The sequence below is a fragment of the Brachyhypopomus gauderio genome, chromosome 5 (genome assembly GCF_052324685.1).
Source record: "Brachyhypopomus gauderio isolate BG-103 chromosome 5, BGAUD_0.2, whole genome shotgun sequence".
Lineage (NCBI taxonomy): Eukaryota > Metazoa > Chordata > Actinopteri > Gymnotiformes > Hypopomidae > Brachyhypopomus > Brachyhypopomus gauderio.
Genome location: NC_135215.1, coordinates 32,014,611 through 32,037,250, shown reverse-complemented (window position 1 = coordinate 32,037,250; position 22,640 = coordinate 32,014,611). Strand labels below are relative to the sequence as shown.

Here is a 22,640-nt window from a genome sequence, read left to right as displayed (position 1 = left end):
CTGGAGACAATGGACTCCTGACCAAAGTTTAACTTGCACACCAAACAGAGTCCTGGAGCAGTAAATAGTTGTGTCTTTTTCAGAGGCACCTATTGAAAAGCCCAGGAGGTGTCAGCCTACAAAACCCAGTGTGGATCGCAGACTATCTGCGTGCTAGAAATGTTTTCTATTCTAATCCAAATGAATCTTTTAATTTTCATAACAGTATGAAAGGCTACATTTTGACAAATTATTAAATTATCATAATATTATTTGATATTAAATTATATTACTTCTAAAGGGAAAATATGAATAAGTCAACATTTACTTTCGCTAACATTGAATTTACCTTTTCTGGTCGCAAAATTTTTATAAAAAATGTGTATCCCAGTTAACCCCATGCATGAATATTACTATTATGAGAATTTATGCACACGACAGGTCATCGCTGATATCAGCTATCCACTGTGAACCCTCACTGCCTGTAACGTGCAGCAGTGTGGAGACTGAGGGAGCTGTCAAGAATGCATCCCAAGCATGAACTGAATTAGTCCAGTCTGAGCACTATAATAACAAAATGCCATTGATATGTTTTTTTATTATTATTTCACCACCATAACAGAAATTTCAGATTTTCTGTTTTCCTTCCAGGCTGAAACACTGTGCATACGTGAAGACACTAATCTCTCATGTTTTCCACATTTCCCATGCATAGCATTATAACAATAATAGCATTTCCCAGGTGCTATTAGAATGATTTGCAGTTTGTGCTGTAAATTTCAGAGTTTGATGAACTGTAACAAAATTATGTGTAGCCACGTTTTTTGTGAATGGTTGTGTTGCTGAGAAAAACCTCAAGCCAGAGTGCAAGAGAACTTAAACAATGGCAAGACAGAGGCGACTGCTTCACATTACACTGCTTCACATTACACTGCTTCACATTACACTGCTTCATATTACAATGCTTCACATTACACTGCTTCATATTACACTGCTTCACATTACACTGCTTCACATTACACCTCATCACATTACACTGCATCACATTACACTGCTTCATATTACATAGGTTCACATTACACTGCTTCATATTATACTGTTTCACATTACACTGCTTCACATTACACTGCTTCACATTACACTGCATCACATTACACTGCATCATATTACACTGCTTCACATTACACTGCATCACATTACACTGCTTCACATTACACTGCATCACATTACACTGCTTCACATTACACTGCATCACATTACACTGCTTCACATTACACTGCATCACATTACACTGCTTCATATTACACTGCATCACATTACACTGCTTCAGATTACAGTGGCTTGTAAGCTCCCTGTTCTTAAGTGCAGTGGAGACCAGTTCATGTGAATCCTTCATTTAAGACAGCGTCCTTTGAGCAGGACCAGGGTCTCCAGCAGGGCAAACGTGATCAGAACAAGTGCTGGCCCACACTAAACAGGCATGTCCCGGTGCAAGGGGTGCTGGGGGATTCTGTGGGGTAAAACATCACCTCATGCTGGGCATGGTAATCGGCCCAGACAGCCAGGCCCTTTGTGCCGTGGTCACCGAGCCAAAGGGCGCTTGTAATCAAATTTGCAGTTTTATCCCCCTCGCTGGTGGAGGCCCTGCCGTCTGCTGATGAATATGTAATGCGTTTACGGTTAACTACGAGGAGCTGCTTTGATGATCGGCTTTTGTGTGGGTTACCAGCGCAGGGTTACCTTATGACTGCTAGGGTGAAGGATAGAGAAGTCTTTAGATCACACTGTGTGTCTATCGGTCTCAGCTCTGGGCTGTACAAGAGGAAAGAGCACAGCCACTGTAGCGCAGTGTTAGATAGAAGTACAACACAGAGAGGTCAGCAGTTCCCTCGTTAATGGGAAATACATAAAGTAGGAAGGAGTTTGGAAATTATATGATGTTCACACATCAAAACACAAAAATATCCTCATGCAATAGCACATATCTATTTGTCACAATGCAAAATAAGGTGAAGGATCAACTTAAATGTGCATTCTGAACAATGCGAGTCATTCTGGACGTTTTCTCCATAGCCATTCTGGAATAATCATTTAGATTCTGTTATAATTACAATGTCTTTTAGTCCCAGTGTGCTCAATGAAATTATCCCTTAAAATTAGACCAACGTCTCACATTCCTTTCCAGCCTCATGCCAGACATCAAGTGTCTCTCAATCACTTCCATTGCAAATGCCTTTCCCAAACAGCCATGCTGGAATTGTTGTCCCATTATGATCTTTAGGCTCTTAAACGTTGGCTCATGTGAATCCATTTGAAGTCCTTTGCCCATTTTTCCAGATGAATGAAAGAAAATCGGAGGCTTCATAGAAGAGCCATAAAAAGCCGACTAAGATCCACTCCTCAATCGGCCAGCTGTGAGAGGTCTCCCTCCCTTTTACTCTCCCAGACCCCTTAAAGACAGAATACTCTCAATAGCTTCCCCCCCCACTCACACTTCATATTGTCAATGGTGGGCCAGACTCCATGAATTAGAAGGAACAATGTTGCTAAGCTTGGCACAGAGGCAGCTTTTTGTAGCGCAGTACGGAAGTTTCTAATGTGTTCCCTCTCCATTGTGTCTATGGAGTCATAATGAGGTAGCAAAGGAGAATGAATTGTGGCAACTCTGTTCACATTTGCTAGCAAAGAAATAGTCACTCACTCACACACACTCACTCACTCTCACTCTCTCACACACACACACACACAAAGGTCTGTAGTTTGAGAGCCTCAGTGAGACAGCACAGAAAGAGAATCAAACTCAGACCGACAAAAACAAGTGGTATGAGTTATGTAAGAAATGAGAAATACACGCAGGGAAATTACTTGCATTGGAATCATTAATATGGGCAGCATACCAGACAAACAGTATTTTCTTTTATGAATGTTTGTTTAGAATGTGCAACTATTAATAATTATGTGCTTTACAAACAATTTTATAAATAATTAATGATCACCACTGATCCTTCCCAAAAGGAATTAGTGAGTTAACAAACTCACTTAATATTAATAATGTTAATATTCTCACTGCTCACAGTCACAGTTATCAGGCCCATTGTCACTGCAGTATAGCCTACATTGTTAAACTTTCCTTTCCATGAGAAATTAAACAGAAAAAGAATCTATTCCAAGATTAGATTTATTATATCCTTTTGACAAACACTGAAAGAAACACCCAAAAAGACAAACATAAATACAACGGTATTTTGAATATAGATTTTCTTTACAAATCATTTAACTCTAGACTCTTTATGTACAAAATTCAGTGCATTACATTTCTATGTGCTTACGAAGCTGTGTGAGATGCCCGCTTGACCAGTAGGAGAGAAACCAAGACCAGTAAGAGCCAGCTCCACCAACATCTCTTACTTGATCTCACATTCAAACACCAGTTCACATGGTAGTATTTAACATTTTACCATACGTCGTTATATTCTCACACCTTTGGTCTTTCTTTACACATGGGCTTTTGTAAAGGAGAGTTCTCTGTTGTCAGGCGCTCAGCACTTGTAATGTTTCCATTTGCGCGTGGCGGACGCGATGTGAAGATCTTTCTTCAGCCAGGGGAACAGGTTGGTGAGAAGCACCGTGCCGTCGGCCTGCGCCCTGCCGGTTATGAAGTACAGCTGCGCCCTGCCGGGCCGGACCAGCGTGTGGGCGCACCGCAGGTTAACGAGCAGCCACTGCTGCAGCAGGTTGGCGGTGTCGTAGGGGAGCAGCGGGCCCCGCACGACCAAGTCCACCGTCCCTTCCACCTCCAGCTCCGGCTGCGCCGAGGCCAGGCGACGGCGGAAAAGTTTGGCTTTGACCGCTACACAAAATACACAAAAAGACAAAAAATTAGACACAAAAATGAGTCACGTGTGACATGGTGGTTTTGTTTGCATGTTTAACTAGCCTAGCTATGCCTCTAGTGGCAAAAAAAACCCTAATTAATCGGACATTTTCCCGAACAATCGAATTTTGTTCACCTGCAAAAACAGAAGGCTTTATATGGGTTCCTTATAAGATTATAATGGTTTTGGTTGCTGTTTCTTACCGAAGTCACTGAGGCAGAGAGCGTCCAGGACTGTCTTCAGAGAAGGCAGCTCCTCTACTGTGGGACAGGTCTGGCAGACAGCCTGGGGCAAATCTATAAAACGAAAGATATGATTGTAATAATTTGGAACAGTTTGAACCATAAAAAATGTATACAATAAATAAATACATTTCAGCACTATTGCGGCTGTAGGCGCCAATACCATACACTTTGTTATTGGTTTAGGCTTTTCCCCTAGCAGAGACGGTGTAAGATAGGCAGGACACTGACCTTTAGAGAAACTGCTTATATGTTTGGGCATTGGGGTTAGACACATGTCCTCCTGGGGAGGGAAGCGGTTGCAGTCCAGAGCTTCAGGCCACATGCGGCCGTGACAGGCCAAGACAGGGGCACAGCTGTCCCTCACGGCCTCGCAGAGACTACGGCACGGCTGGATAAACCTGCACACAAGGCGGAGATGTTTACTCAGAGAGAAGGACTGAGAAAGGAGACTGTAGAACAGGAAAGATGGACATGGGGTTTTAAAGAAATATTAATATAGAGAGAAAAGGATTTTAAAAGACTGATGCTTTTCTGGAGGAGAGCAGGTATGCGGAAGACTTACGTGTCCAGGCAGACAGGAGCAATGAGGGAGCACACAAAGGCCTGGGCTTGCGGATGGCATCCGGTCTGCAGGAGGGATCTCCAGTCCTCAGAGCGAGGCACCACCTCCTTCTCCAGGCTGATGTCCCCCAAGAGGTTGGGCAGCCTCATCTCTGAGTAGCCCACATCGTGGCACACGCTTAGCTGGCGTGGAATGGCCACACAGCGGGTTGACTGACCCAGGTCGAAGGCACCGATCTGGGCCACAAGAGACAAGGCGACCAGGGCGGAGATGAGAGCCATGTAGTTCCAGAGGGTGGAGAAAATGGTCCTGTCAGACAGAAGGAGGTCCAGTCACGGGCAAAGCTGGTTGAATACTTGTGAGTGAATGGGATGTCCTGTTTATATACACATGGAGCAGAGCCAGGCAGGGCTGTTATCAACGACCTATCAAAGAGGCGTAGACGACGTGCTAAGCAGGAGATAACTACATGCAGACGCAGGGAGGGGGACAGAAGGGAGGGGACATTAAACAAACGGGGGACTTGGTCCCTGTGTCCATGAAATGATGCCCACTGTCTGGAGATGCCTGAACAATTTAGTATGAGGTTTTAAAAAAGCATCTTTCTCCTTTTAAAACCAAAATTTACACATTATGTCAGAGATTTTGCAGAGATGGTTAAAGCATCCATGGAATGATGAGTAATGAATTAGAATGACAGAAATCTTTCATTGGGTTTTTACAAATGGATTTTTTTAGATGGTGTTTTATGATTGATGTATTTATCATATCGGTTTGCAGACTAAGTTATTTTTTTCTTGGGGGGGTGTCGCTGTATTAAAAATGAACATGTGCTGAAGACATGAATACAGAAGCTTGGCCAATACATTTAACACAAAGAGAAACAGCCATTTAACAAGAAATTTAACAAGAAATGGCTGTAGCATTTTTGAAAATGTTTAAAATCTTTCATTCCCAAAACCCCTGCAATTTTGAGCACTTTACTTATTTGAAATGCCATATATCTCAGGTGTAGAATAAAAGCTTTGTAAGTGTTGGAGAGAGGGGGCTGGTGGACAGACAGGCAGTCTCCTAACTGATGACAGCTTCTCTGTCTCCCCATGTTAATTTGAGCTTCCCCAACCCAAGAGACTTCATCATACAGTCTCCCATTAGGGCAGCCCTGTCTGCAGTCTACCTGCCCGCTTGGTCACCTTTGATCTGCCTAAACGGGGAGCCATTGATATTTAAATGCTGAACGATACACCACGCAGCTACCATGTCCTCACTATAGTCTTTTTAGTGTTTTATGGAGTGGTTTCTCAAGCGTGGTGGCGTTATTCAATGTCCAAGTCTTCGGCATTGGCCTATTATCTAGCCAAGATATTTATCGATTAGTATCTCCAGCTCAGTGTGTGGACTTAAAGCTTGTGCATGTATTTATAGGTTCTTGCATAAAATGGTCAAATTTCCACATGTCCCTGATGTACAAATATACTCGTAGTTATTACCCATCACTGAACCAAAAGATATTTACTGGTTCATTTCTTTAATTTACATTGAACATTTTGCAGATAGATGCAAAATGTTGCAGATAGATGCATAACTTTGGATGGACTGTTGAAAAATTACAGCAAATTTAAATGTGTTTGTGCAACAGGTGCCTGCAGTAGAGATCTTTCTCCTTTCCAGAATCTACCCCAAAAGGCTCAGTGGTCTTATCACACAATTATATTAAACATCTCCCGATATATACTTGACTGTCTCACAGTGAACAGATGTACATCAAGCTTCTTGTAGCCAGAGATCTCCAACTTCAAGCGGTCATCTATACGAGAACTAGATCACTAGCTCATACTCTGAGGCCTCATCCATGCAGAAAATACTGATGCACCCAAAAAATACAGTGTTAAGGCACTCAGGGAGAGACATCAACGTCATTATCAGAATGATCTCAGTGGTTATTATTTGAACTGCGTGAGACTGGACTGTGGACGCTGGTCTTGCTGCCATATGCTTTTTCCCAGTCCAGCAGCCCCTTCTAGTCTCCCGTCCTGTCCCCCCCGGCCCCAGTCTCCATGGCCCCCTTTACTACCCTGGCTCAAGCTTGTGTAGACGGCAGTTAGCAAGGGGACCTAACTGAGCAATTAGAGATACAGGCCCATTTAAAAGAACAATAGGGCCCATACGTTCAAACAAACCACCCCCTCCTCTCACCCCAATACCCCCAAGAGGCATGTTTTTCTATCTAATGGTTCTCCTGCCCCTTTTTATGCCTGTGTTGCTGCAGTAAGTTACTAATGGGCCTCATAGCAGTATCTTTCTGTCAAATGTCTTCTAGGTCTTTTAGAAATGACATCTTAAGTAGGTGCAGGCCTTGTTTTTATGCACATTCTGGATTCAGCCAGCAGCTGTCAGATTAAGCGGGAAAATTAAGAATCAGAATTCTGCAAAGAACCAGGATTAAGAGCCGATGTAAATACCATTGTGTTCCTTCAACATCACCCCAATCCCACTCTGGCTGGCTTCACATATACTAGCATGAAGCAGCATGAAGAGAACACTCAGGACACATCAGAACATGGATACATGCATTTGCACTTACATTCCCTCTACTTGAACGAACACGAAATAGGTCTCTCGTGACAACACAAGTGTGCACAAGCTCATAGACCCTTCCTCACACTCCCGTCAGACTAGGGTTTAAGACAGCTCACTGGCACCATAGTCATACATCAAAGAGCATGTAGACATGTAGCCAGACAAACTGATAAATGCAGTCTCCACTCATTACTGCCCATTCTGACAGCATCCACACATTCATGCAATATAATACTTCCTTCAGTTCAGACACCAAGCTTTAGACCCAAGTCCGGTAACCTTTCTTTGAGATGTGACCGCTCAACTGTGTTTTTGGCCAGGGAATGTGTTGAATAGGACCTCACATCTTGCAAATTAGCTAAGAAGTGAATGTTTCTCCTTATTCATTTGCTATTTTCAACGTTTTGAAAGTTTGTCTCACTACCTAATGAAGGAAGGTTTGTTCACATCGACACCACAAAAGAGTTGTTGGCACTCAATTGTCACATCCAGACTCCACAAGGGAGACGTTGCCCCGCCCAGACAGCACTGTCTGCAAGTCACAGACTCCCAGACTGCTCAGAACTCTCAAACAGGAGACACACACACACTTTTATGGATTAAACCAGACATGTGGCTTGTTTTAAAAAAAAAAGGTTAGGAAATTCAGAGTAAAATCCACATTATTTTACAAGATTTCACCTACATTTTATGATGATTTAATACATAGAAACTATACATCATTCTATATACCTGCAACAGTCATACAATAGTGCAAATATGAACTTTGTTCTGCAGATTGTTGCGAATAAGAAGGTGAAAGGGGACAGTATCATGTAACTGTTCTTTTATTTTGCACACATAGTACTTGGCAAAGATTACAACAATTCCAGGCCAAACATCTGCTGGACATCTTCATTCCTCCTTATCAGATGCAGGCCTACAGGGGTAAAGACAAACGTACAGTAGATCATAATCTAGCATGTGCTTTCCATTACCTACTCAACAACCCTGAGAAAATGATACGATAATCAGTACCACTGTATAGACACTGAAGCTTACTCACAAAATCATAAATTAAGCTTGACCAAGACGGTGCATGTTGTTAAAGAGGTGTACTGTAACCTCCAACAGTACGAACGTGCAAAAGCTTTTGTGATTGGACAGTGAGAGTGATCCACCTATGAGCTGCTCTGAGGGAGACGGGTGGGTCACAGCCAAGGAACGCCCCATTCTCATGTGTGTACTGCAGCAGCGCATGAAAACATGGGTCCTGTAAGACAAAAGCACTGGTCAAAACACTACAAAACAATGCCAGTCAAATCAAGTAACGTCTGATCCGCCCCCGACGAATGACTTTCATATAGGGCAGCCATGCAAAAGGTCCCGCCCCCCCTTTTCTTTTCCCTTCTGATTACCACATAACGATGGTTCCAAGGCAGGGTTACCTTAACCAGTATGTGTGGGTTGCCAACAACGACGAGAAGAGCTTTGGGACGAGTGATTGCCACATTGAAGCGTTTGGGGTTGGACAGGAAGCCCAGACAACTCTGCAGGTCATTGCTTGGTAGATCCTCGTTGGAACGCACCTAAGAGGTTCAAACCTGCTTTAGAAACATCTTCAGCACACTCTCCTGGCCTGATCAAAAAGCATGGTGCTAAACAGAATTAAAACATCCCTAGTGCATAACCTGCAGCTTTGAGCAGCGTCTATACTACACATGGATTAGTCCAGAGTAGATGAAGCAGCCTACCGTGGACAGGATGATGACCAGGAATTCCTGCCCTTGGAACTCTTCCACAGAGCCCACCTTAATGTCGGCAAGCCCCACCCTGTGTAGAAGCACTCTGATCTTCTCCACCTGACCCCACGATCAGACAAAATCACACACGTCACAACGTTAAACCACTGACGGGTGAAGTGGACCACACCAATTTGTTTTGTTTCCATAGCATCTGTCAAGGGGTGGGATGTGTTAGGCACACAGTCAGTTTTTGAAGTCTGTTGGATGCAGGAAAATTGGGCAAGAATCTGAACAATATCAGGCAGGTGGGTTTAACCACGACCGCTCAGTGTACACACACATCAATATCACGGAAAAAGTGAGTGACCTGTTTTTTGTACGGGGCAATGATGCCAATGTCGGCAGCTGGTATGGGGTTGTAGAGTCTCTTGGCGAGCTGGCAACAGTAGAACATGACCTGCACTGCTTCTGCAGGGTTAAACCAGGATGGGTTACTGCCCTCCCTCATCTCCGTACCCTGCAGGAGGGAGAACGTCATGGCCACAGACTCATTTTAGGACTCCACTGGACACAGTTCTACATGACTGCGGCCCGAGATTAATCCACCATCCATTCTGACCACAAATGTTAAAACCCAAACACGAATACTTAATGTATTTACTAAGGTAAGCAATCCCATACCCCCCCCCCCCCTCTTGAATACAGAAAGATTAATAGGAACAAAATCACTGTACCCTGACTCCATGGAAGATGAGTGGGAAGCCCTTGGTGGGAAGATGGCTCCAGTGACACAGGGAGTCCACCACGGCTCTCTGTGAGCGGACGCACAGCTCCCCCCCATAGAACAGCCGGGACGGTAGAGCCAACAGAACTTCATGTGAGCGGTAGTTATACACCAGCTTAGTGACCTGAGGAACAGGTCACGAAAAGAACAGCTCATGAGGAGAAGAGACAAATCTGTACTACAACCAGTAGAAAGATAAACAACTAGATTACATAATTGGACAGTAATGGATATTTGCACTTTTGTCCTATTAATCAAATATTTAAGGTGGTAAGGACCACTGGTTTAGAACAGAGAGCCAATTTCTCCTTCACCAATAAGGGATTGTAGCCCTTCTCACTCCGGGAGTACAGTGGGGTGGCCATTAGCCTCTCGAGCAGAGACACTCCAAGTCCAAACGCTTCAGCTGGCTTGGACTTCACTACCGGTCCCAGCTGGTGAGGGTCTCCAGCCAGGACAATCTGGAGAGGACAAGGGGTGGTGAGGAAAGGGAGAGCAGTGAGAAAAAACCCAGCATGCCTTGCAGTTTGATCGGACAACGAGTAGCCTAACCTGGCCTGTCTTCTCCGACAGCAGGCCTAGGGGAATCAGACACTCTGGCTCAGTGGCCTGACCAGATTCATCCACAAAGACATGAGTGAAATGGCCAACACTGAGGAATGAACACACACGCACACGCACACGCACACACACACACACACAGTGTGGGTCTTATGCCTTCAACAATAATTAAAAGCTACATCCATTACATCATATGTGGTACGGCTAATAAATGCTGAAAACCCAAGTCTTTCATAAACCACTGATCAGTGTTGAGACAAACGAGGCGTACAACTTTAAACATGAGCCCTCACCGCAAGCCGATCTGGTAAAGCATCCCAGAACTGGAGCAGGTGCTGACCACAATCCGGTGAAAAGAGGCGTTGCGTACATCCTCCCCAGCACGAGAGTACTGACGTAGCACCTCTGGAATGGACTGTGGAGAGAGCAAACGTCCAAGAAATTGTTTTGAAGATCAAACCAGGACATTATGTGGTTGGTCAGACAACCACTGTATTGCTCCGCATATGGAATGTACAACCAAGTACAATTAAGAATTGTTGAAAACACTGCAGTACCTCCTCCTGTCTGCAGGTGGCATTGACACGCGCCAGGCTGGCTGTGTGCAGATAGCCAGTGTTGTGTAGACGAACACAGATAAGGTCTGCGGCGCTGTTAGAGGGAGTACACACCAGCACACGGCTCCCAGGAACACGGTGGTACACCTGCTAACACATCCTAGGTTAATACGACCACGGATGAAGACTTACATTTTGGTCCATTTCTGAGCATTAAAGGTACCAGAACCTGGAGTATGGCCTCGATCAGTGTGATCGTTTTGCCTGTGCCTGGAGGACCAAACAGTATGTAGGGAGTGGGACGACAGTCTCCCCTGAGGATGTGTTTGACTGCTTCCTTCTGGGCGGGGTTCAGGTCATCATTAAAGAACCGGCCCGGTCTCGGGATGGGCTTAGTAGTCACTTGCAAATCTGACGAGCAAAACAACCAATGATGTGTATCAGTTTGGAGCGCCACCTCCCCCCTTATAGGTGTTACAAAAGGTGCCGATACAAATCTGCAAAAGTGACTAAACGCACAACCAGAACCTCCATACTCAGAAAGGGCCTACCTGTTCTGGTCTGCGTAGCCACAGAGATCATGTCTGTTGTCAGAGTCGGTGGTCTGCCCCCGTTCTTACACGTCGGCTGTCGAATATAAATGCAGCTTTTATGTAGACATGCTAATCACTGGCACAAAAGTCTCGATTAGGTTTGATCATAATCTGGCTGGCGTTGGCAAAGCCAAACGTTGCTCCAGCAACATTGCAGCACTGAGAAGCAAATAATATGTCTACACTTATTTCTGTACTTTCTAATTGCTTTAATTCTGTTGTTCCTCTTTTATAAATGGCGAACTATAATAACTTTAGAACATATTGCCTTTTTAGATATGTGCACTTAAACCCAGTGAAGAATCAGTCAACGCCAACATGGCAAATGTTATAAATGTTTTTGGGTCAGCTGGATGTTCCAGGCCAATTCAGCATCTCCAGATTTATTCTTGCTGTGTCACAGATAAAACATTCAATGAGGACAGGCATTTATAAGGAAGAGAAGTAAAGTGTCCCCCCCCCCCCCCCCCCCCCCCCCCCCCCCCACACACACACACACCCCCCTACCTACCTCTTGGTCTTCTCTGGTAGGCTCATCTTGATCCCCGTTGGAGGGGTGTTCAGTGCCCCACTGTCCGGTCCACACCGGGCTTTGTAGCTGCACAACACTGGGGAAGAGAACTAAACCCGCAGCACGAACAACCCAGAAATCACTGTCTGGGTTTCACACACAAAGAAAGGCTAAAAGAGGCATGTAGAAGAAACACCAGCTCACCATTCTCTCCAAAGTGTTTCACCTGTTCCAGAGCACAGTGGCACCTCCTCATGGGCAGCCTGCGTTCGGAGGAGACATGTTTATTATACACGTGAACGCTCACACTCTCTGCCAGCTTCCAAATAACAGCCAACCCCAACAGCTGCACCACACAGCTCCACGACTGGTTCAACAAGCACCTGTTGTATGTAAACTCCACGTCCAGAGGCTCCCCCAGGTAGCACTTGTGAAACTCCGCGTTCACCCGCAAACTCACGTCCTCCTCGCTGATCTACAGGCATCAGGCAGCAGTATCAGAATGTGAGATTCCAACGGGAATTAAAAGTCTCGGAGCCAAAAATAAAACTCAAACTCTCTGATTTCAAAATAAAAGCGAAGCACCTCGGTCACGTAGCCGATATACTCCACTACTATCCCACCGATGCAGGGCTTCTTCAGAACCACTTTGTCTCCTGCACACAGGAGCACACGGACAAACGGTTTCAGCATAAAACTGGGATTACGAGTCAGACGAAATTCTGTAATCAAAAGAAGCGAGTACGCTCACCTATGAAGAGGGCGGGCCTTCCCTCGCTAAGACCAGGCACCTCCAGGTGCAGGTGTACCGCTCCCTTCCTGAGGAGGGCGCCATTGATACTGAACTCCCTGAGCTCTCTCTCAGCCTGCAGCTCCTCCAGCCACAATAGGGCGGAGAATCGAGCAGACATGGACGATAAAGACAGGGGCTTGGGGGAATAAAAGGATACATTTGATAAAGAGCTTATTCCTCAGAGTTCAGAGATTTTTTTTTTTAGCTGCGGTAACCTACAAACCACACATAAGCACACCCTCCCCACCAAGAAAACCTCCGGCCTAAGTGATGGCGCACCTCCCCGAGAGCAGGCTGAACAACAAGCACGTCCTTCTGGCCCTCCACGCACGCCCTGAGAGCCTGTGGCACCTGGTAGGTCCCCAGGAAGTTAGGCAGATGACGTTTCACAAGCCTGCAATTTAAAACAGGAGAATATCGTTCATCTAGCCTCCTTGAAAATGAAATGAGGGAGTCAGAGAAACAACATTTGTGAAGGAGTAGATTTAGGATTATCCACACCTTTAAAACACATCTACCTGCGCTCATATATTTGTGAAGACCTACTTGAGTGGAGGTGCAGGAGCCATGACCGTGACCACTTGAGCAGGTTGCTGGGATGAGGGTAGTGACTGTGCTGGGCTGTAGGGGGCGCTGGGTTTCAACAGACTCTCCTCAGCACTCCTCACCTCAACCTCCAGGCGCCGCCCGATGGTGAAAGAGGAGAAGTGCAACAGGAGCAGCTCTGCACACCGACCAAGACTCCTGTGAAGAGGACACCAAGTTATAGCAGCCACTTCACTACCAGTGATGTCAGTAACGCGTTACTTAGTAACGCTTTACTCAAATCTTACCACATTTTTCAGTAACGAGTAATATAACGAGTTACTATTTCCGGTCCAGTAATCAGATTAAAGTTACTTATTCAAGTAACTGCGTTACTATTTTAATTTTCCTTATAAAAATATATTTTTTATATTTTTGCTTTCTTCTTGGCTCAGTTATACTTTTGCGTCTGACCGTAGCGCTCAACTCCGGCACGATGCGCATGAACCTGTGAGAACGCGAGCGCGTTCACGTCATTCTGTGTAGTGTTGTCTGTAACGATATGTGGTAGTGTAAAGAAATACCCCTCAAAAACAGGGGAAGGAACAATTTACCTGAAGAATTTTAATGTTGCATTGTGTTTCAGGGTTGAAAAGTGCTGGAATTTTGGCTAACTTGAAATTGTAATTGTATTTCGTTTCACAACAAATAGCCGTCTGACTGAATAGTTCGCTTGTATTACGTTTACAAATAATACAACAGCAGCAACACAAATGTAATGTCAGGAGATACATTGTTACCGTTAAAAATGCACTTCCAATAAAGTGAGTATTGGAAAAATTCATTTTGTTGCTGAATGTAGGCCCAACTACTAAAGTAACTTGTAATCTAACGTAGTTACTTTTAAAAACAAGTAATATGTAATGTAACTAAGTTACTTTTTAAAGGAGTAATCACATTACTTTTTCAAGGTAACTAAGCCATCACTGTTCACTACACACATGAATATGAGAATTAGAAAGCAAAGGCAGGCCAGTTTAACCTTCTCAAGGTCGTTTTACTGTATTAATGAGAGAACAAAGAAATAAGTTATCTGTGGAAGCCCAGACAGATTCACTGGGCAACTAAAGTATTTACTTTCACTTTTACATGTCTAAATGCTGGGGAGGGAAGGAAAACGGCAGTACAGTTCAGCTGACTTGTGTCTGAAATGAAGAACAGGAGAGTTCACCGCCATTCAATTCGTTCCTTCACTTACTTAGCCCGACAGCTCACGGTGATGGACAGCTTCTCTCCTGGTACGATCTCCACATTTCTCTCCGTTTTCTCCTCAGCATCCATCTCTCCGTTATCCTTGACCTCACTATGTTTATCTACCTTAACGTGACCGTCACTGCATTCTCCGGGTTCCTCCGCAGGCCCGACCCTGCCTACATCCTGCCCCTCGTTGGAGCTACAGGAGGAAGGTGTGAAAGGGGTGGTCTGTTTGATGGTTTGCTGGAGCCTACAGTTTGCCTCAGTATTGGAGATAGCAGAAGGTGGTACAGGGCCTAGAGTAAACTGCTCTTCAGAGTCCCAGAGAGCAAATTCACAATACTTCAGTGTGTGGGTCTCCAAGCCTGTATTGCTATATGAGAAAACAAGGAAAACAGAATTTTTGAAGTGAGAACTATAAGCAATAACTAAACAAAACATGCCATTACCTCAGTTCAGATGTCTTATTTACACTCACCGGCCACTTTATTAGCTACACCTGTCCAACTGCTCATTAACAAAAATGTCAAATCAATCACATGGCAGCAACTCATTTAGGCATATAGACATGGCCAAGACGATCTGCTGCAGTTCAAACAGAGCATCAGAATGGGGAAGAAAGGTGATTTAAGTGACTTGAACAGGACATGGTTGTTGGTGCCAGATGGGCTGGTCTGAGTATTTCAGAAACTGCTGATCTACTGGGATTTTCACACGCAAGCATCTCTAGGGTTTACAGAGAACAGTCTGAAAATGAGAAAATATCCAGTGAGCGGCGGTTCTGTGGGCGCAAATGTTGTTGATGCCAGAGGTCAGAGGAGAATGGCCAGACTGGTTCGAGCTGATAGAAATACAGCAGTAACTCAAATAACCAATCGTAACAACCGAGGCATGCAGAAGAGCAGATCTGAACGCACAACATGTCAAACCTTGAGGTGGATGAGCTACAGCAGCAGAAGACCACACCGGGTGCCACTCCTGTCAGCTAAGAACAGGAAACTGAGGCTACAATTCGCACAAGCTCAGATTGATTGGAAACAGAAGATTGGAAAAACGTTGCCTGGTCTGATGAGTCTCGATTTCTGTTGTGACTTTCAGATGATAGCGTCAGAATTTGGATCAAAAACATGAAAGAATGGATCAATCCTGCTTTGTATCAATGGTTCAGGCTGGTGGTGCAATGAATATTTTCCTGGCACACTTTGGGCCTATTAGTACCAATTGAGCATCATGTCAACACCACAGCCTACCCGAGTATTGTTGCTGACCATGTCCATCCCTTTATGACCACAGTGTACTCATCTTCTGATGGCTACTTCCAGCAGGATAACTCCCTATGTCAAAGTGTGAATCATCTCAGACTGGTTTCTTGAACACCACAATGAGTTTACTGTACCCAAATGGCCTCCACAGTCACCAGATCTCAATCCAATAGAGCACCTTTGGGATGTGGTGGAACGAGAGATTCACATCATGGATGTGCAGCCGACAAATCTGCAGCAACTGCGTGACGCTATCATGTCAATATGGACCAGACTCTCTGAGGAATGTTTCCAGTACCTTGTTGAATCTATACCATGAATTATTAAGGCAGTTCTAAAGGCAAAAGGGGGTCCAAGCCAGTGCTAGCAAGGTGTACCTAATAAAGTGGCCGGTGAGTGTATGTAATAATTTTTTTTTTTACTCACTGAACCCAGATCAGCAGCTCACTGCTCTCCCCAAGCAGCAGAGTTCCAAACTGGGTTTCTTTACTGACCACCAGTCCCCCCTTATTCTCCAGCAGGGTCTGAATCTCAGCCTCAGGAAAGACCGGCACCATCGCGTTCAGGCTACACAAAGTAAGGAAAATGTGTGGGACAATAAAAATTCACATTCAAACTTTCCTGGATAAATGCCCCAATGAAAGCTTGGTGAGCAGATGGTGTGTGTGTGTGTGTGTGAACGAGAGACCTGCCTGTGTTCCATGGGAGCCATGCAGAGGGCTCTCCAGCTGTAGAATGACTGGCTACTCTCCACTACAACAACACGCACTACATCTCCTGGTGTGGGTCTATACCCAGCAGGCAGCAACAGGGAGTCCAGACTGAAAAACACACTGTCTTCCACAACCCCATTTCTACCAAACACACTTGACACACACACCTGCAACAGATGGAGAGAAAGATGCATCACCGTAACTTATTTTTCTTTTTTAGGCGCATGGGGTGAATATAATACCACTGCATGAATATGTGTTGATAAATTATCCAACATTATCCTACATCTTTCATTATGTAAAATAACTAAACAGTATTAAAAAAATCTTCATTAAAAAAAATAAAATAAAAAAAATAATTAAAAAACCACCAATATGGATAAACCCGAACTAATGTAAAACCCAAGAGATGAAAAAACCGTACCTGAAGTGAAAGACAGAAAAAGACAGGTGATGGCAAACAGAACACCTAAATGAGAGTGTGTGAGAGACTCACATGGTCCATTCGCTGGTACCGTAGTGGCCTGACGCTTTCAGCCTGACTGTTCCATTCTGTTGGGCTGATGAAGTAGTTTGCCTGAACCCAGTCACCTTTCATGGGTTCAAAACCTGAACACGGAAGACGACGCAAAGACAAATCTGTTATACATACAATGTGCACCATTATTTGTACATTAGTAAAAGTTACTTTACCTTCAGACAAGGCTGATCTAGGAAAATAGGTTGTTTGATTTATAAAGCCTCCATCTTTGTCACATGAGGTTACAGTTCCAATCAGAGGTCTGAGCTTGTCAGGGTCCAACTGACACGAGGCCTTCCCCCCCTCCTCCCAAGCATCCATCGCCTTCTCGACCTTGAGCAAAGAACACCACCAATTACAGTCTGGAATTACACCATTGGAACAAACCAAAATATTTAAAATATTAATCAGAATATACACATGAAAGCTGATACAGCATTATTTCAACGTCCAACAGTGTTTTACACTTCACAAAAAAATGTTTAATAATACTTGACCTAACAGCTTAATGCAAAGCTGGCTACTCTGTTAGTTGTAGCCTACCAACACGCATTTTAATAGTGTGTGCGCCTCTAGGGAGCCACCTCCACCCAGTGGACCTCGATTATCCCCCCCGTAAAGATGTGCATGAAGCAGGCAACACTTGCCCTCAGCGCCCTCCACCCTCCGCCGGCTCCGTCTCGCACGGCGAGTGTGTGGACGTGGTCTCCCACGGACAGCGGCACGCCGCCGAGCACCTCGGCGGGGGTGAAGCACACGGAGTGATCGACCAGCCCGTAGTCCTCACACAGGTGGGTCACAATGCCCCCTCGCACCTGGCGAAGTTCCTCCACACCTATCCAGGTGAAACAAACAAATAGCCGGCCAGCGATGTGCCTGAAGCAATAGCTCAAGTGATGACTTATGGACTATTCAGTTTTGTATTAGCGAGATGTGGGGTGTATTAAGGACACATATTTAACTGTGAAATATTACTACTCTTCAGCGAGACCACGTCGATGTTCAGAAATCGATTAATCGGACAACTTACCGCCGCCGTAAATGCCCTCATCCTCGTCTTCTACAGTCCTCCATAGCGGCGAGAGCAACTTGGATATCAAAAACTGTACAGCTGTCACCATTTCTACCAAAGGACGATCGAGATGATTAAACGGATTAAGACATTCGTTATCTAATTACGCTGCACACAACTCAGAAAATTAACCGTTTACCCGGTTAATCGGGATAACGAAGTTAGCCGACTACTTACCTCAGCTAGGATAGATCACTTAACGAGCTGAAGCAGCGCTCGACGTCTAAAAGATAACATATGTTATTTAAAGTGTTAATTGCTTAGCAAAAAATATATAAAAAAGTACACGAAATCACACAAAATTCAATAGTTACTGACTTGGTCGCCAACTAGCCAACACGTGGTGGTTAGTTCACTTCTCCCTGCCAAATATCAGCTGGAAACAGTCCAAAACAGCTAATAGTTATTATAAACAATATTACTAAACTAGATAGTAATACAACAAGGGAACTCACGCTTTTATTTTCGGTGAGAAATGTAATACAACGCAATAAAAGACTAAATGTACCGTCTCGTTTCGAGACGAAGACAATTATTAAAAAAAAAACCGTCCCCAGTTCAAATAACGTGGCGTTAATTAAGATCACTAGCACACGTCACACCTTCACTTGTGCACAAAGACAAATCACATAGAAATACCCTGAACATAAAATAAGCATGAGAACGAACTCTCTAAACAAACTTATATGGATAAACAACTAAGATATGTCATGTTATCCAAAATAAAGTAAACTTAAAAGGTTGGTTGAAAGCTAAAGTAAACCATTGTTCTAAAGTTCATTTGACTGTCTTGGGTTCTAATCAGCAGCCAATAAAATACTGTATCATAATTAGAATAGGCATCTTGGCAAAATAACAAGACAAGCCATTGGTCCTGACCCATGACCTGACTCAAGCCAGTTATGGGCCCAGTTAGAGAATAGCAAACCCCTCCACTATCACTTTGATTCTTCAAGACAAAATTGTAGACGAGGGGGATCATTTGTTGAAATGGCCATCAGTTCTGTGGCCAGATATCTTTACTTATCTGAATGAGGAACCTAGCATCACTCAAAGCATAACACAAAATGTCAGATATCATGACATATGCAGATTTTTTCCCCTGAAGTCACATAGTCAATCCACATACCCAGACACAAGAACACAATACCTATATGATGTGTAGGTGAGCGGTTCATTCTTGATTCCTGATATGCTCCTCTGCCCAGCTAGGTTCATGTTGTCAACGTTACAAGTACAGATACAACTTGTTGTAAGGTGCACTGTGCTGCCAGTGGATTGGTTTAATTACTATGCATCCATAAACACAAGTGTATAGAAAAAATATATAGGGTCAGACCATTTAACTCTTTATACATACTCAAGAATATTTTAAAGTAAATTCTAAATTGAACTGGAAGCCAGGGCAGACCTGACAAAACTGATGTGCTCAAACTTTCTGGCTCTTGTGAGGACTGGTGCATTCTGTACAATTTGTTTATTTAACCTCTTTGTACTGTCAATAACTCAGTTTCACTGCATTATGTTTTATTAGCCAGAATTTTTAAAGATTTTATTGCTGTTTTGGGGGCAATATTGCCTTACTGCTTTTAACCATATAACTCACTGTCTGTTGTATAAGAGAAGTCAAACCTTGCTGCATTACTACGATCTGGAAAGCATGTTGTGTGGTGTTAAATCTATTTAATTAGTTTTAGTTCTTTTTAAAATGAATCTTGAAGAGGCTTAGACATAAGTGTTTCAGAGGGAAAATGTGGAATGCTCCTTTAATGCAGACCTAATTGTATGGCAAAGTCTTATTTTTCATGTACGTGTAATGCTGTGTGTGGACCTCGTTACTTGTACCACGGAATAAGTTGAGTTATATAGATACGGGTGGGCATGTTTGGCAGTCATAGTCCTGTGGTAGAGAACTGGTCTTGTGACCGGAGTGTCGTGGGTTTGATTCCCAGGCCTGAGTCCATGACTGAGGTGCCCTTGAGCAAGGCACCTAACCCCAACTGCTCCCTGGGTGCTGGGCTAGGGCTGCCCACCACTTTGGGCACGTGTGCACCACAGCCCCCTAGTAATCACTAGTGTGTGTGTGTGTGTGTGTTCTAAATGCACAGATGGTTAAATGCGGAGGACAAATTTAGATTGCGGTGAAAAAAATCACATTTGACAAAACTAGCACATTTCACGTTTGAAAATACTGTAGATTAGTACTAATCTCTGAAACATCCAGGCCACTAGGTGTCAGTATAATTGGTGAAAAATAATGCTTAAGAAAATGACTTTATTTTTAGTAGTCGGAAAGGTTCGACTAAGAACAAATAAATAAGACACTTAAAATAAAAAATCTATATATGTTATATAAAAATGAGAAAAGTAAAAAAAGAATCATCTCAATATATAAGCAAGCCCACCCGCGCTTCTTTTAAAATTAAATTACTTGTTATTGACACTCGTTATTTGTTTGATAAGATACCGAGATTGTCGAAGGTTAATGGTGAATGTATTTAGTAAATATAAGTATTAATGTCAGGTTGGTGTGGTGGGGATCCTGAGGCGTGTGAGGTCTTTTGTTGCTCCAAGTCCACCACTCTTACGCGCTCGTTTGCCCCTCCTCACCACCCCGTATTTGCCCCGCGTTTAAAAGGGTGGCGGGAAGCGCTGGAGACGACTTCTTTGAATCCGTGTCGGGGAAGGACCGGCGACGACTTCTTTTTACCACTAACCCCCCTCCGCATTCGGGACGGTAACCGCCAGAAGACGCGTTAATACGGGAGCGAGATGGTCCGGACGAAGGCCGACAGTGTCCCCGCCACCTACCGTAAAGGTAAACGGGAGTAACGGCCGTCGCCGTGTCGTCGGTGCACTGTTGGGGCCTCGCGCCAGCTAACGTTACTTAGCGTGTTAGTTGAGGTACTTTTCGTTTCCATAATAATATAACTGCATTTATATATATTTTATTTATAAAAAACAGGTTTTCGTTCTCTTAGTATAGGTTTACGTCTAGATTTAGTAGAAAGCGTAGGTTGTATGGTAATAAGTGTATGTGAGGTTATATATGGGTGTATAAGTGTAGGTTAGCTAGCCGCTACAGTACCTCAGTCTCCCGCCCATTGGTGTTAACTGGTTAGCTAGGCTAGGCTAGCTGCCCGGTGTCTAGATGACATCCAAGGGGGGAAAATAAAACATAATAAGCTAGATTGGCTCCTTTTTGTGTTTTTAAAGTCACTGGATCACAGGCTGGGTGTTTTTATTTTTTTAAATATATTTTGTGTATTCATAAGTGTAAGCAGTAAGCGGGGATACTGAGGTAATCGAACAGTAGATGGACTTTTTCTAGAAGTTAGCATGTTTTTTTTTTTTTTTTTTTTTTTTTTTTTTGGTCTAGCTACCCGTCTGTTAGTTGAATATTATTCTCCGTTTTTGCCGTGCAGACATTGAATTAGAGTAAATATTGTGTTTATTGCCTAACTAGTGTATATAATGTAGATAAGTGAGGGAACACTCGACGTTATTTACAGGGGGAAATGGCGCCAGCATTGATTGCTGCAGCCTTTCCGGAGTTGGGTGGTAAAGTTTAATTTTACAGCTTTAGTTGAACGGCTGAACCGGTGGAGGGATGATGGTAAAACTAACCCGAGTGTCTGGTTTTAGCGGTCGCTGCTTCGGCGCCTAGGAAGTCGCTTGGCGCCTCCAGTTCCGCCAATGCCTCAGGATGCAGCAGCTCTCAAGCAGGAACCCCTGGTTTGTTCAACGCTTCATTTTGTTCACCAGAAAGCTACTCTACATTATCATTTCCTTTACCTATACCTTGTCCAATGCATAAGAATAAAAAAATGATTTTTAATATTGTAAGTGCAAGTGTCTAAGTGTTTTCAACCATGGTTATAGAGGAAGCGATTGAATGTAATTATTAAACACTTTTTTTGTTATGCATGTGGTCGCAAGTATTCTCGTTTTCCGTTTTAGCGAAAAATAAATATGCTGGCGGGAACCCCGTGTGTCCACGTCCCACCCCGACATGGCAGAAGGGCATAGGGGACTTCTTTGGTGGCCCTGGCAGGAAGCCGGAGAAGGAGAACCTGCATCCAGTATCTGATGGGGAGGAAGCCGGGGGCAGCGGAGTGTCTAAAATGCCCAGAAAGTAAGTTCTGGGGGCACTGGTCAAGAACATTTGTCACCTAGGTTGTTTTGGTTGTGTTTTTTTTTTAATCTCTGGTGTTTGCTAAGAATCAAATGTCTCCAGCTATGTGTTATACTTTTTTTTCAGATCCAGACCGCTCCCAGAAGACGATGATGAATAATTCTCATTTTGATTAATGTTTTAATTAATGTTTCCATTTCGACAAGGAATAGCCTGAATTTGTAGTGTAAATCTATGTAAATAATTTTTTTCATTTTTGTATAGAAGTTTAATAAACTCTTTTTCAAGAATTGGGGCTTCTGGCTGATCCTTAAAAAAACGTGGAAATGTCCCATCAGTTTGACATGTATTTAGTCACGTCTGTAAAATCAAGCCAGAGTCGACCCCGCTGGTAG

The 22,640-nt window shown here is 43.8% G+C and overlaps 2 protein-coding genes across 2 annotated transcripts; one reads left to right on the top strand and one right to left on the bottom strand.

The window, feature by feature from the left end:
• Window positions 1-3,374: 3,374 nt before the first annotated feature.
• On the bottom strand, window positions 3,375-18,876 carry mov10l1 (Mov10 like RNA helicase 1). Its single transcript, XM_077007158.1, is given in 32 exon segments — window positions 3,375-3,829; window positions 4,058-4,150; window positions 4,328-4,497; window positions 4,662-5,010; window positions 5,013-5,086; window positions 8,402-8,493; window positions 8,669-8,809; window positions 8,975-9,082; window positions 9,333-9,482; window positions 9,700-9,873; window positions 10,064-10,210; window positions 10,302-10,401; window positions 10,604-10,725; window positions 10,868-11,014; window positions 11,097-11,278; window positions 11,419-11,494; window positions 11,972-12,081; window positions 12,176-12,234; window positions 12,355-12,446; window positions 12,557-12,627; window positions 12,723-12,900; window positions 13,044-13,158; window positions 13,311-13,508; window positions 14,548-14,916; window positions 16,232-16,372; window positions 16,498-16,685; window positions 17,015-17,127; window positions 17,212-17,371; window positions 17,686-17,873; window positions 18,069-18,161; window positions 18,288-18,333; window positions 18,429-18,876. Coding segments are annotated over 30 exon segments (4,509 nt in total). The 5' UTR covers window positions 18,160-18,161; window positions 18,288-18,333; window positions 18,429-18,876; the 3' UTR covers window positions 3,375-3,518.
• Window positions 18,877-20,599: 1,723 nt separating this feature from the next.
• pclaf (PCNA clamp associated factor) lies at window positions 20,600-22,535 on the top strand. Its single transcript, XM_077007157.1, has 4 exons — window positions 20,600-20,928; window positions 21,756-21,845; window positions 22,071-22,245; window positions 22,372-22,535. Exons 1-4 carry the CDS (start codon window positions 20,883-20,885, stop codon window positions 22,403-22,405), a joined length of 345 nt encoding a protein of 114 aa, XP_076863272.1. The 5' UTR covers window positions 20,600-20,882; the 3' UTR covers window positions 22,406-22,535.
• Window positions 22,536-22,640: the final 105 nt, after the last annotated feature.

Excerpts from the sequence above, each read along its gene's own strand:
- pclaf (XM_077007157.1), top strand. The coding sequence starts at position 20,883 with ATGGTCCGGACGAAGGCCGACAGTGTCCCCGCCACCTACCGTAAAG. Across the intron at positions 21,846-22,070 it reads CTCTCAAGCAGGAACCCCTG|CGAAAAATAAATATGCTGGC; the intron begins GTTTGTTCAACG and ends TTTCCGTTTTAG. Across the intron at positions 22,246-22,371 it reads GTGTCTAAAATGCCCAGAAA|ATCCAGACCGCTCCCAGAAG; the intron begins GTAAGTTCTGGG and ends CTTTTTTTTCAG.